This window comes from Ammospiza nelsoni, chromosome 2, assembly GCF_027579445.1.
Source record: "Ammospiza nelsoni isolate bAmmNel1 chromosome 2, bAmmNel1.pri, whole genome shotgun sequence".
Taxonomy (NCBI): Eukaryota; Metazoa; Chordata; class Aves; order Passeriformes; family Passerellidae; genus Ammospiza; species Ammospiza nelsoni.
In genome coordinates, this window is record NC_080634.1 from 52017476 (window position 1) to 52031274 (window position 13799).

The window sequence follows — 13799 nt, forward strand, 5'->3', positions numbered from 1 at the left end:
TCAAGCAGAGGGACTGCCCTGCTCGTGACTCCTGCAATGTGTTGTAGAGAGGACAGGCACCCAAGAATTCAACACTACAAACTCTGTGCATACCAGGAGCTGAAACATCAGTGCTGCTAAGGTTAAGGCAACCTCATTGCCCTGAGATTGCTGCAGTGGCTGGGAGGGAGAAATGGGAATGAGAGCACATGACATACAGCGTTTTTTTGCAAGAAAGGATGGACTTACACAGCTGACCATCTCTGCCGTGGCAGACACTTAGGAAAAAATGTGTCTTTTCAATCCAAATTTTAATACAGAGCTTTCTCTGAATGAAGGGACATAAAGGCTTATCCCCTCCTAGATGGTCTCTCACAGTTGACTGTGCTCAGCACCCTGTTTCTGAAACTCTGCTTCTTTTAGTAAGCCAAGAGAGAGTTGGAGTGATATAGGCACATGACGTGCTTAGAGCTGCAGTAGAGTTCATTTTCTTTTTGCAGTGCTGTGCTTTGGATTCAGGATGAGAATAATGTTGGTAATACAGTGATGTTTTGGCTATTGTTAAGCAGTGCTCACCCTAAGTCAAAGACTTTTCAGCTTCCCATGCTCTGCCAGTGAGGAGCTGCACAAGAAGCTGGGAGGGAGCATGGCCAGGACAGCTGAGCCGAACTGGCCAAAGGGATATTCTTGGAATGGATATGGAATGGATATTCCATACCATAGAACATCGTGACCAGTGTATAAACTGGGGGAGTTGGCTTGGGGGGGAAAATTGTTTTTCAGGGATGGGCTGGGCATTGGGCAGTGAGTGGTGAGCAACTGTATTGTGCATCATTTGAGTTTCTTGGATTTTATTCCTCTCTTTTTTACCTCCTTGTTTTTGTTGCTGTTGTAATAGCAATGATAACAATTATAACAATAACAATTAGTAACAACAACAACAACAATAATAATAATAATTTTGCTTTTGTTCAATTATTAAACTGTTGTTAACTCATAGGTTTTACCTCTTTCTGATTCCCTTCCCTGTCCCTCCAGGTGGAAGGATAGAGAGAGGGCGTTGTACCAGCTGGGGTTATACCACAACACTCATCCAAAGGAACTTTTAATTCATCTGTAGAATGTGTATGAAAAACCACAGAAGTCACTATCATGCCACTATACCTTTTTTGCAATGGCTGAATAGATTTGAGATGGCTGATGTCTTGACAATGTGAACCCAGCACTCACCCAGCTCCTGTGAACCTAGACCTAAATTATTGACAAGAACACAGATGCAGAAACATGGCTGAATTTGGAAAACAGTCTTTGCCATGAAGCTTGTGTATACATAAGGATACTACAGGCTAAGTATAATGGACAACAATATAATTTTGAGCCTGCAGTTGTTACCCAAGTGCCACCCAGAACAGTTTTGTGTATAGCAGGTTGCAATAAAGAAATCAAGGGCTTAAATTCAGCATTTCCTGAGCCAGTGGATGAAAAAAGAGCACAAAGAAACACGATTCTTTAGTGTATGCAAATTTATTCAACTCTGAAATTATTTATTTACAACTAATGACTGATACCAACTGATGAGGTAAAAATATGAGGTATTGATATGAGTATAACATTTAAAAATGCAATTATCATAATGTATCAATGTAACAATACAAAATACTGTGGTAGCTGAATGGTAGACATGGCATAACGTGCATTTTGAAGAAATCTTATATCAACAATACATGGCTTGGAGATGCCAGAAGCTCATGACAGGCTTTTGCAAGGGCAGGAAAACAGCCCTACCTTGCTAAGGGTGGCAGATGGCACAGGGCCTCTTCCAGCTGAGCAACGACTTGTGAGACAGGATAAAACCACTGTCCAGGTTTTCCCTTCTTTTCCTTAGGACATTATTTATTGCCAGACACTGCCATTCCCAGGGCTAGAAATTCTGTGCCTGTTAGTGCTGAGGCACCGCTGTATTTCTTTATGTAAACTAATGTAGCAGAAGTACTCTAATTGCTCATGTTTTGGAAAACGGCCGGCATGAAATCTGCTGCCATGGCCACAGGCGTCTGGGAGGAGGTGCTGCTTTCTGGAATGGCATTCCCAGCTGGGGAGGCTGAGCCTGGGCAGTGGGGGTGCCCTGCAGCCAGCGGGTGACTGCCAGACCCCACTACAGCCACGTAACAGCCCCGTGAGTGCTCCCCTGTCTGCAGGACTTAAAGCTCATGGTAGCTGCACATTGCAACTATTGTTGGCCATCAACTCGAGGCAGGAGCTCCCAGGCAGCCAACATCCCTGATCCCAGCACTTGCACAACAAAACATGAGTGACACAGATCATGGGTGAAGATGGCAGTGACTTTTTTTGGAGTCCTGCTCCTTCATAAGCATTGTGGGTCACCTTGGGTCACCCTGTGCACGCTGAGCTCCCACAGGTGTGCTGCCTCAGTTCACAGCGCTGTCCCCTGCCAGCACAGCCCCCGTGTGTATGCATGATGGCACCTGGGGTCATGCTCTAGCAACTGTCACCAAACACTGCACAGCTCCTACACCTGGGGAACATTGAAATCTCTGACTTTGAAGGGACTTCCTCATTCATTGAATTGGGGCACAAAGCTGTAGCTTCACATAGGAAATGCATCCGGCTTAATCCACCTCATACTAATCTTTCTGGATTTTGCTGGAAGGACTGAGCTGAAACACTGGCTGTGAGTGACTCTGCTGGTTTATGCAGCAATAAATAAAGTCTAAGTGAACAAATGCGATTAATGAAGAACAGTATTAAGAGGCTTGTACATTCTTATGAGTCATAGATGTAATAACATTTTGGTCGTAGGTTAGTTAAAAACAAAATGGAACCCTGCCTCAAAGCAATGTCGACAAATTATTATTATTACTTTTAAAGCATTCTTCCATTAGCAAAATAATAGGTCCCTGAAAATGAAATTATATAATAGGCTTAAATGGCTCCTACTCCTCATAGTCCTAATCCTGCTCCCACCAATGCCTCCAGAGGTGGGATCATGCAGAACAGTGCAATATAAGATGAAAATACTTGCTGTTACTATAAAAGCAATCTTTCCAAGAATAGTATTTATGTAGTCTTTTAAATCTCCAAGATGTGTTTAAAATCTTAAAAAAGCATAGTTATTTGTATAGTAAGAATATTAAAAGGCATGGTGTTCATCTGCATGTCTTTGTGTCCACTGGATGTGGAAAACCTGCTTTGGATTAGCTATCTCTATGGGAGAAGGAAAGAATACAGAAACACTCAGAACCTAGACAAAATGCTTACAAAAAAAAATTAATTTACAGCTTAATAAGTTACCAGTCTTGATTTCAGCCATCTCAGGACACACAGCATTACCTTGTGCTGTCCGAGGATGAGCAGTTACCTGGAACACTGCACACAGTGAGGTCTCTACTGACAGACACCAGTCATTTAAGGCAACAGGTAAGTTTTCAACACCTTCTGCTAAAAGTCACAATTCTGCAGCTGAACATAAATGGCCTCCACAATGTCTGTCTCAGATGCATCTCCATGTATTTTATTTGGTGAGACTGATTCCCTCCTCATTATTTTTAAATGCACTGTAACCTCCTTCTTCCTTAGTTCCTGTAATGCTTCCTACATCTATTTCTAGGTACCTTCTCATAGCACACACAAACACAAAACACATTTGGGAACAGGCATTTGTTACCACGCGAATTAGGCCTGGTAGCTCTGTGATAACAGCAAACACAGCTTATGTAGCAGTGACACACTGAGAAACAAGTGACAGGTCCACTTAAGGTCCAACTGATGCAAGTGATTTGCACTGAGTTATATACAAAATAATTAATTTATACATATATATAGATAGAATATAGATAAATATATACATACTGTACATTATTTATTTACAATTAAAATATGCTTCTTAGAAGCCTTTAAATACCAGAGTTATGTAACATACAAGTAATGGCAATAATCTGTTTTTAAAGTAATAAAAGCTCTCTGAAGAAATGTTTAGTTCAAGAATAAAAATTAATACATAGTGGATGCAGGGGAGGGGGGAAGGTGAAGTCTCCAGAATAAAAAAAACTTTCCTATAAAATTTCTTTTTCAGCTTTGTACAGATCCAGGTCTGGTCAGATTTATGCAGCTTAAATCAGACCTTTACTTTCAGTATTCCTGTTCCCTGCCAGACCCTGATTTATGCTCACATGCTCCCAGGAACACTTCCTCAGATTTTTGTTTCTGGTCCCTCAGCAATCAGAGGTTGAAATGAGTTTCTGATCCTGGCAACTTCTGCTGCACACAGATGTCCAAAGCCTTTGTTGTACCACTCTGGGGAATGTCCTCTGAAGAAATGAAAAGAGAATTATTGAGAAACTCAACTACTCAAGAAACATGCCCCACAGAAACGTGCTTGCCATGCTTCCTGCTCCCCACTGCCCACGGTGGTGGTGGCCATTCAAATACTTGTCTTTTCAAGTGTACCTTGAAGTTCTCCGTTGCAGTAATCAAATGAGCAGATTCTGTTTCTAAGATCACAATCTATCAGTGGCGGGCACTGAGTGGAGAGAAGACTGCAGGAACACTCTGAAGCAGCAAAGCTAATCTAACCCTGCCCTCTGCTCCCAGCATCTGAGCTTGAGGGTTTTGTCCTGCTGAATGGCCATTGCCTTGTGCAGGTGGGATACTTACTTGAGGTCAATCCTGCAGATGTGGGTCAGCCTGGCTTTCCCTGAGCCACAGGGCTCTATCAAGTACTGGGAGTCCATGACGATGGCTCGCACAGCTCCCATGAGAGGAGCCTCTTCATGCTCCACAGAGATGGCGACCAGCATGCACATCCCCTTGGGCAAATCCGTCCTCCATGTCCTGCAGGGATGGATCAAAGACCGATTCACATTAGCAATGAAACGTTTGGGCCCATGAGTAAGAACCAGAACTGAAGTTACAGTCTCCTTGTGTGCCCATCCTCGTTGCCTGCAATGCCAGTGGGCTGTCCTAGGAGTCCCTGGTAGAGTTTCATGGCTGTGTGGAATAGCCACCCATCTGTGTGGCTCCAGGTGGAGAAATTTTGCTTCTCCACAGGAGCATTTTGTAGCCATCAGTATTCTAGGGCATGATAGAGCCTTTTGCAGTCAGACAAGTTTTGGAAAGGAGAAAGACCAAGGGTAAGCCATCCAGCAAAAGCTGAAACTGTGCATTGCACCCATGCAGGCTTACAGAACAAGAAATGCAGTTCAGTACAGCAGAAGTCCTCACTAATACCCAGAATATGTTTCAAGGGTGTCTGAATTAAAAACAAAATGTCCTTCCATTTTTTTCCCAGGTTTCTAGCCTCTCTAACATGCTGGAGAAGTTTTCCATCAAGTTCAAGATTTCTACACTTTAATACTTTTTTTTTGTTGTTCTGTAAGCATTCTCTACATACCCTTGTGTCTCACATCTTTCTCATCTGCACTCAATCTGAGAGGATAGGACTGTGCTCTTTCCTATGCTGTGGGGAAAAAAGAGAAATTCCCACTATGCTGTGTAACATGCATCATCCTGCTGTGGATTGTCTGAGACAGGGATTATGCTGCCTTGGGAAGTATCATATTTTAGCAGGTAAGCTGCTTTCAAGGACTGTTGAAGGTTGGACCTCAGCAGATAATTTTAACATTTTGCATTTTTTTACATGAAACTGAGCTGTTATTCAAGACACTACAGGAAGATACTGACCAGAAGGTTTTACATGTGCTTGGGCATTAAAAAAATTGATGAGCTGTTTTGGCAGATGAAACATATGGGAGAAGGAAATCACAGCTGAGATCCAGTATGAGAAATGCTGAACCACCTCCTGCAAGTGCCTGCACAGTGTTTAGATGTGCCCACATCATTTTGGTAATTATCCAGCGCTCCCTGGGCCATTTGGGAAGTGGAAAGTTCTCTGTCCCAGAGATTTCAGAAGACTTTGGTTTCCTGTTCCCAGTCATATGGATTTAGGCCAGTTTCAGCAGTTCTTTAAATACCTTACAGTAGTAGAATCATGGCACCTAACTCACCAAAATGCTGTCATACTTAATGAACATGAAACACTTGTGGATTCTTTAATAAAAGTGATGCCTGTGCAGGGCAGCTGAGAGCTGTGTCATATCCCAGGCATATGAAACATTTCTCCTCTTACCATCAGAGTCTTCTCTAGGCAGCCTAATCCCCTTGTTATGACTGTCACAGTGGAAAAAAAAGGGAACAACTAAGTTGATCCTTTCACAGCCCAAAGTTTGACTGAGAAGGAGAAAATTGCCATCTGTTAAAATATATTTATTCATGTCCCCAGAGGTGTATTATAATTTCACTGTTCGCTTCCCACCAATCATAAGGTATCAAATTGACTGCGGTATTGCTGGGTAACCTTGCTCTAGACTTAATGATATCAATCAAAAGAGATAAACAACAGAATCTGACAGATCTGCCTGATGGCTGTTTCCAGCCCTTAAGAACCCACCAGGATTCATTTTTATGATATGTATTTCAGTCCTTGGGGGTCATTCTGCCTGGGTCAGTGAAAAGAATGAGAACTTGATAGCAGGATTTTCCTTTAACTGATGTGGCTGCACAGCAGGTCTTTAAAGAACATAAACCACCGGGAAACCTAATAGTGAACTAAGTGGCAAATGAGAGGACCAAATTACGGCCGTCAGAACCTCCCTGCCGCTCGCAGGCCATCTTCCCGGTGCCAAGCACAGGGCCAAATTTATCACTGGCTCAAGCTAATGACATCATATAAGAAGACTATTTATAAAATAATGATAGATATATAATTATATAAAATATATAATAGATATTTGATTATAAAGTAGTTAATTTAGCCCAGTATACTGTGGTAAGGCAAAGGAAATAGAGTAATGGGAGAACTGGTTACAGAAAGCATTTTTTAAATCTTCCCCTAAGAGTTCCAATAAGTCTTCCCTTATACCAACAATATCTGCATGTTGTCATCCTTTAAGAGACTACTAAAGTTCATAAAAGGGATGTACTTTCGTAATTATATTTTATTTGACCCATCTTTTTCCTTCAATCTTCATTCCCTTTAATACAATTCTGACTCCCTGTACTCCTTCCTTTGTCAAAACTGCTTTGTATTTCTCTAGCACATCATTTCAATCAAAGAAAGCAGGGACCAAAAGCAGGAATGCACAAAATCGTCCTACAATAAATAACTGTAGGATTGACCCTGTTAGTGAAATATGTCAGCAGCTCCACAATAGCTCCTAGCAAGCAAAGGCCTGGATTTCAAAGACAGAAGAGGGTTTTTTTTACTGCTCTGTACAGGCAGATAGACAATGGCAGAACTGGGATTGAATGTAGAATATTGATACACAGCTATACATTTATTTGAGAGCAGTCATCCCCTGGAAGACAGAATACAAATCTACTGCCTCTTTCTGTTCATTTCCACACTAGGATTTTTATGGATCAGCATTTCTTCATTTACAAAGACTCCAACTGAAAATTTAAGATAATAACTTATATAGACACTGTATAACAGACTTAGCTTAAAAGCACCACTATCTTCTCTTCTAAACATTTGGATCTTAAACATCAAACATTCCCCAGAGAACAGCAAAAGCAGCGTAAAAAACAATTGGGTTCTATTTGCACTGTTTTGACAATAAACAAAGCTGAGAGAGAAGAGCAGCTATTATCAGACATCTGTTCTGAGGAAGAAATTATATTTATGGCCTCAGGAGTATGTGCTGCTCAAATTACATCAGAGAAAAGGTCAGCATGCTGTAGGTGTATGACTAATTCAGTTTGAGAAATCAGCGCTGCTGCCCAGAAGTAGAGTTCCTGGAGAGCAATTACACAGATGTGAAGGCTGAGATAAATCCAGATCTTCTTTATGCACTGCAGGAGGCAAAGGTACCAGAGAACCGCCCTCAGCTTACCTGAGAACAACAAAGTCTCGGACAGGGTGAGGAGCCATGGTGTTCAAAACATACTGGTAAACTTCTGTCTGCTTGTCCAGGCTCTCCACCACCTTCCACTGCAGGAAGTCCTCGTCCCAGAGGTGACGTTCTCTCAGCACTCGGTTCAGGACAACTGATGGGGGGGCTTCAACTTCAACTGAGGCTTTCCAAAGCCTTAGTGGGTTCCCATCCCCAACCTGGAGTGACCAAGAACACAAACCCCGGTAATTTACATGCCTGTGTTCAGCAGATGATAACTGAGGACAAAATCTCAATGTGTGTGTCTGAGTTCAGCTTAAGAGCATTCATATTTCCCTGCTAATCATTACTATGACTGCTATTGCTGCTGCTCTACTAGTCCTGGATGGAAATCTGAAGTGATTCATTACTCTGCTGTCACAACAGAATATATCTGGACTAGTTCCCATAGTGCCAGTGAGGTTCTTCATTACTTCTGGTGTGACAGACACTTTTCCAAATCCAGACATCCTAAGTTTAATGATGAAAATGTGTCTGCAGAAATAAAAAGAGATGAAACTGAAACCCTGGGCTGAAATAAAGCAACTGCCTTAGGCAATCTTGTACACTACCTGGGACTGAGGGTCCATGAACCCTCCTGGTTAATTCTGGGGAGGCAGAACATACTTTGATTCAGTTATGTGTCAGGTACACAGATGTTTTCTCCTCAAAATAGCTGCAAGGGAGGTGTTGGGAAAACACCTTTCAAAGAGCACAGACTATTTGCTGACTCCTTCTTGCTCACTGATCCTGTTTCTTGGAACACCTCCACAGCTTATAGTAAGGGGAACAGAAAGTGCTGGGCTATGCACAAAGTGAATATCCTAGATTGCACACATCCAGCTTTTCTGCATGGTTTTAGGCAGTAAACAAGTTAACTGCAATCACTGGATCTTGCAAGCCCTGCTTTTCTAGCCCTTCCCTACCCTACCGTTCTCATTTAGCAATGTGAGTACTTTGGAAACCTCTAGTACCTCCCGTACACCCAGGGAGGATTGTTTCCCCAGAAACCCACCTTCCTGACCTCCCACCTTAAATTATTTCATGTTGTTAATTCTTTCTCCCCAAAGCTTTCAGTTCCCCATTTGCCCTGCCCTGGAGCCCCAGACTCCCAATCCCCTCTGTAGTTCACAGGTCCTTGACCTCCAGCAGTAAAGGCCTCTATTCCCTCTCTCCCATCTCCCACATCCTGCTCCCACCTGAGCTCTGTTACTCTCTCCCCAGCCTCCCACAGTCCGTCCCTGGACAGGTCACTCAGAAAAGCTGGCTACAAACCACAGTAACTGCAATTTCTTTGCCCTGACAGAGGGGTTGCACTTGCCCAAGCTGGGGTAATGCTGCCTCCTGCTCCCTCACCATCCCAATCTCACATTCCTCCCCGTGCTCTTCTCCTGCCTAATTAGTGTCACCCACCCCTAATCCATCCCTTCCTTTTGCTAGCTGTTGCTGGTTTGGAGACCACTGCTTTGCTACTCAGTTTCAGCACTGAACTCCACTCTCTGCAGGGCCCCTGCAGCACCCTCTGCCTCACGGCAGTGGTCTGGCTTTCTCTGAAGAAGTGATGGAGCCTAAAACAAATTCAGAAATTTTAATAAAAGCTGCAGTATCAAAAATCCACATGAAAAAAGGACAAAAGGATCAGGGATAAAACTGGCCTGCTTAAAAAAGCATAGGAGAGCCTGAAGAAGTTTTGTACCTACCTGTGTTCTAGCTGTGCTCTCCAAACTGCTAGCAAACATCAAGAATTTGTCAGAAACTTTTCACGTCCCCCAGTCAAAGAGCTTGCCCAGGTAATGTTCTCTGTTGTTTAACATCTCAGCTCACTCTCTGGTTGTGTTGTTTGCTGTGTCATTTACTTGATCTATTTTAGAGACCCTAGCTTGCTTTCTGTGCCTTTTTTTGGGATCTCATACTTGAATCACTATTACATTACATTTTAACTGCTTTCAGCAATCTTTTTAAAAATAATAATAATAAAAGAGTGCCTTGCCAGAAAGAAGGGTGTGAGTTTTGCCATACAACATGCCAGGGTGGCCCATAGCTGAGCTGCATTTTGCTTTGGTTTCTTTGCTGCTTCTTTCATGTCTCCCCAAATTACCTTTTTGTAGGCGAGTTCTGTGTTCTCTACACTGGAACATGTGACCCATCCTTTGAATTTCTCTTTTGCTTCTTTCTGGAGATTTTGCATGAGATTTTCTAGGTACATCTGATAGTTCCCTCCTTCCTCATCCACTTGTTTCCCAAGCTCGTCCAGGGTAGGAGAATGCACTTCTGCATCAACATAGGAGTTTCGGGATTGGGTGATCATCTCGTGTGGGACCTGTGCCACAGAAGGGAGAGAAAACACACAGGGAAAATCTCCTGCTGAGACCTTTTCCTTAAGACAATATGTTTCTAGGCTGACGGACCATTCAGCATTTACCCAGTTGCTCCAGCCTAGGATCTGCAAAATGCACATCAATTTCTGTCTTTATGCAAGATGAAACATCAAAGTAGTCTAATAAAACAGCTCATGGCTCTGCACTACTCATGCAGAACCATGTTAGACTGATCAACTGGATGTCAATACCCCACTGTTGCTCCTTTAGCCCTCAGAAATATTGTGTTGTGCTTCTGGGGAAAGAAGATATGAGCATTTGGTCTCCTCCAGCTGCAGTGTACATAGCTGCAGGTCTCTATGTGATTTTTACTTTATTGCATGACACACAGAAATAAAGTGTAAAGGCAATTATTTTTAAGATGAATAAGTTTAATTGAGGCCTTAAAAGCATTGTAATAAAATTTTAAACTAGCAGATTTTGATTTGAATTAGTCTCAAATTTCCTAATCCACTGGTTTGGTTGAAAACTGTCACAGAATAATTACCCTGCATCTTTTGAATACTAAAAGGGAACTGCTGTAAAGACATGAGATAAATAAACTTTGGATGAAGCAAGTTTACAAATAAGTGAGGCACCAATCTCTGAGCTAACACAAGACAGAAAATATAAGCGTAAACATAAATACTTCAAAGGGTGCTGCATTATGTGGCCATGAATAATGCTGTTTGAGTCTCTCACTCACCTCAAAAAGTTTGTTGCATTCCATTATCATGTGAGCAAGTCCCTGAGTAGCTGCCAGGTTTTCACTGAGGTCCTTCTGATCTGGCTTCCCTGTTGCATATTTTTTCTGTATTACTCTGTAATTGAATTCAGTATCTCAGGTAAAAAGCTGAATCTTTTTAATATGAAAGCAAAAACCAGCAGGATGCTCCCAACATCAGAGAGAAAAAAAACCCCTATCTTTAGTTTCTATTTATCAACAAGACTGCTCAAACTGTTGGGCCTTTTTTAAAGGAAAAATGTTTACCTCAAATATTGCTCAGCCAAAGGTAAAAGCAGGAAAGGTTATTCATATCCTGCATGATGTGTGATACATTTTGAAATGGATTTTTAACAGACGCGATGTAAAGTGGTTTACATTGTTACTTCTTAAAGCCCTTGTTCAGACATGGGTTATACATGTACTTGACCAAGAATCTCAGTGTATTCTAACCAGATGGGAAGGAAAAAAGTCAAGAGGGACCACTAATGTTTAGCCTGGCTATGACCTGTTTAGTCTACACTCACCATGTTACAATTTTAATGTGTCCTGAAATAAACCCTGTTTCCTGAATGGCAGAATGTACACAGTAAATTGAAAGTGAAAAAAACCACTCATTGAAAATCTACATATCAAAATCCTTTAAAACATTGTTAATCTTTGATTTAACCAGAGCAAAATCAACCCCTTTTCCTTAACAGAAGTCGACATTACTCATGCAAAACTCACTAGTGCCCCATTGAAAATTCCGCATGGAAAGCAGGCACTGCATGTTCACAACAGACAACCTGAAATGCCTGCTGGGCTTGTGAAAACAAGTGTGCTTCTGGCTCTGCAGCAGGGGTTTTCCCCTCTTACTGAAGCCATGCCCTGTTTAATGTGTGCTGGAAAGCAGATGGCTTGGAAAATTTTTCCTGCATACCACTGAAAGTATCACTCCATATTCAGGATGTGACTATTTATAATGCTGAGAAGAAACATACCTTGGAGAGCTTTCTTTCTTCACTATATTGAGATGGAAGAGGGAAGGGGCCAGACAAACAGCGATGTTCATGGGAGTCATCTGATTTTCCTCCACAGAGGTGACGTCGCTGAGGAAGCAGAGCAGGGTCTGCAGCACCTCCCTGTTCTCGTCGGCCATGAGCATGATGGCCGCCTGCACCGCCTGCAGCCGCTGCTCCTTGGGGACATCTGCCAGGGAGCAAGGGACGGCCAGGGGCAGTTGTCAGATCAGGTAAGGGGACAGAGAGATAAAGCTACCACAGACATTCACAGCCCCTCTGTGCTCAAACCCCGCGCAGAGGTGGTGCTCAGAGACGTGTTTCAGTGGTGGGCCTGGCAGTGTTGGGTTAGTGCTTGACTCACAGAGGTCTTTCCCAACCTTAGTGATGGCTTAGTGAAGAGGCAGATGACAGAAGACCAAGGGGAACAGATCAGCTGGTCCTGATCTGCTCCTCCTTCTGCTCCTCCACAAAGCACAGCTTCTCTTGCCAGTGTTTGGCATTTCTCTGTTTGTCTGAAGGCCTGCTTCCAAGAAAGACACTGGGCTACATTTGAAGTTTATGAAGGGAGAAGACTACTCAGTAATACAGCTTGAAATGGTATTTTTCAGGTTTTCTTTGTCCCCTGGCAAGACAGAAGTTTAAGTCTTAGGGAAGCTTTGGGAACACATAGATTTGTGTCCTAAACCGTAGAAGAGTTTAATGGAAGAAGTAGTGGAAATGCTTAAATAGCACCTCAGACAGATTCATTTCAAAAACTACCATAAGTTCTCTGAGTTTGGACTTTGAGTCCTCCTCTGGGTATTACATACTCTCTGTAATTGAGTGGAAGAAGAACAAAAGCAGATTTACAGTAGAGGGAACAGCCAGCTTTTAAGATTTGACTGCTAGCCTTGTACAAGCACTTTATTTTAAAAGCTTTCAGACATGAAAGACAAAATGAACACAGCTTAATACTTCTAAAGTTTCTGAAAGCAGCAAGGCCAGGTTTTTCTCAGAAGTCAGGGGAGCCTTTGCTAAATCCATGCCCTGTGTCTTTTCTTCCCAGGACACCTTCTGGTAATCCCTCCCTCCCCTTTATTCTTGCTCTGATGGGTCTGGTACATGAAGCAGAAGACCAGCCAGTGCTTCAAGTCACAGGTAAACATTAAACAACTGGGAGTTTTAGGAAAATGGAGAAAGTTTCATCAATGGTATGCTGTATAGACTACTACACTAATAATCTCATCCCAAATCCTATGTGTTACAGTAATTCAAGCCATTCTGGATATATGAAAAAGGTCTTGGATATATGAAAAATATCTTCAGCGAGTCCCAGAAAATCAGAAATCTCCTGCCAATACACTAGGAGAGGGGAATCTCTCCTAGTAACTTCACATTAACAATTTGTTAAACAGAACAAAGGGCAAGAAAAAGTCTCAGCTACAGATTAGTTTAATTGCAGATGTTATGAAATACTATTGGTATCCCAGAAATTTTCAACATTTTTCTTTCTGTGAAAGGAATTTTGTCAGTACTGTCTGAAACAGAAAAATATATTTGTTGTTGGTCACGTGGAAAAAAAATCCTTGCTACTCATTCTTAATCCAAACACTATTTTCTGATGCCTACAGAACCCATTTTTTCTTGTTCCTACCTTGGTTTAAAGAGACTCATCCTCAAGTCTTTCTGAAAACCTTTAACTCCTAGTGTATTTTAGCAATCTTAACTCATTTAACTCATCTTTCCCCCTTCTCTCTGAAAGAGAAGTTCTTCAGATTTCCTGCTGCAGCACCACACAGGCATTACA

At 42.2% G+C, this 13799-nt stretch overlaps 1 protein-coding gene across 8 annotated transcripts in view; it reads right to left on the reverse strand.

Moving 5' to 3' along the window:
* Positions 1-1484: 1484 nt before the first annotated feature.
* The window catches only part of STARD13 (StAR related lipid transfer domain containing 13), a 285609-nt gene continuing 273294 nt past the window's right edge, over positions 1485-13799 (reverse strand). For all 8 annotated transcript variants that reach the window (XM_059467184.1, XM_059467182.1, XM_059467185.1 and 5 more), the window contains 6 exons: positions 11993-12200; positions 10992-11106; positions 10027-10248; positions 7890-8107; positions 4654-4830; positions 1485-4307 (listed from right to left, as the gene is read on the reverse strand). In XM_059467184.1, coding sequence (XP_059323167.1) covers positions 4190-4307; positions 4654-4830; positions 7890-8107; positions 10027-10248; positions 10992-11106; positions 11993-12200 — 1058 coding nt within the window. In that variant the 3' untranslated portion in view covers positions 1485-4189. The remainder of the gene's footprint in view (positions 4308-4653; positions 4831-7889; positions 8108-10026; positions 10249-10991; positions 11107-11992; positions 12201-13799) is intronic.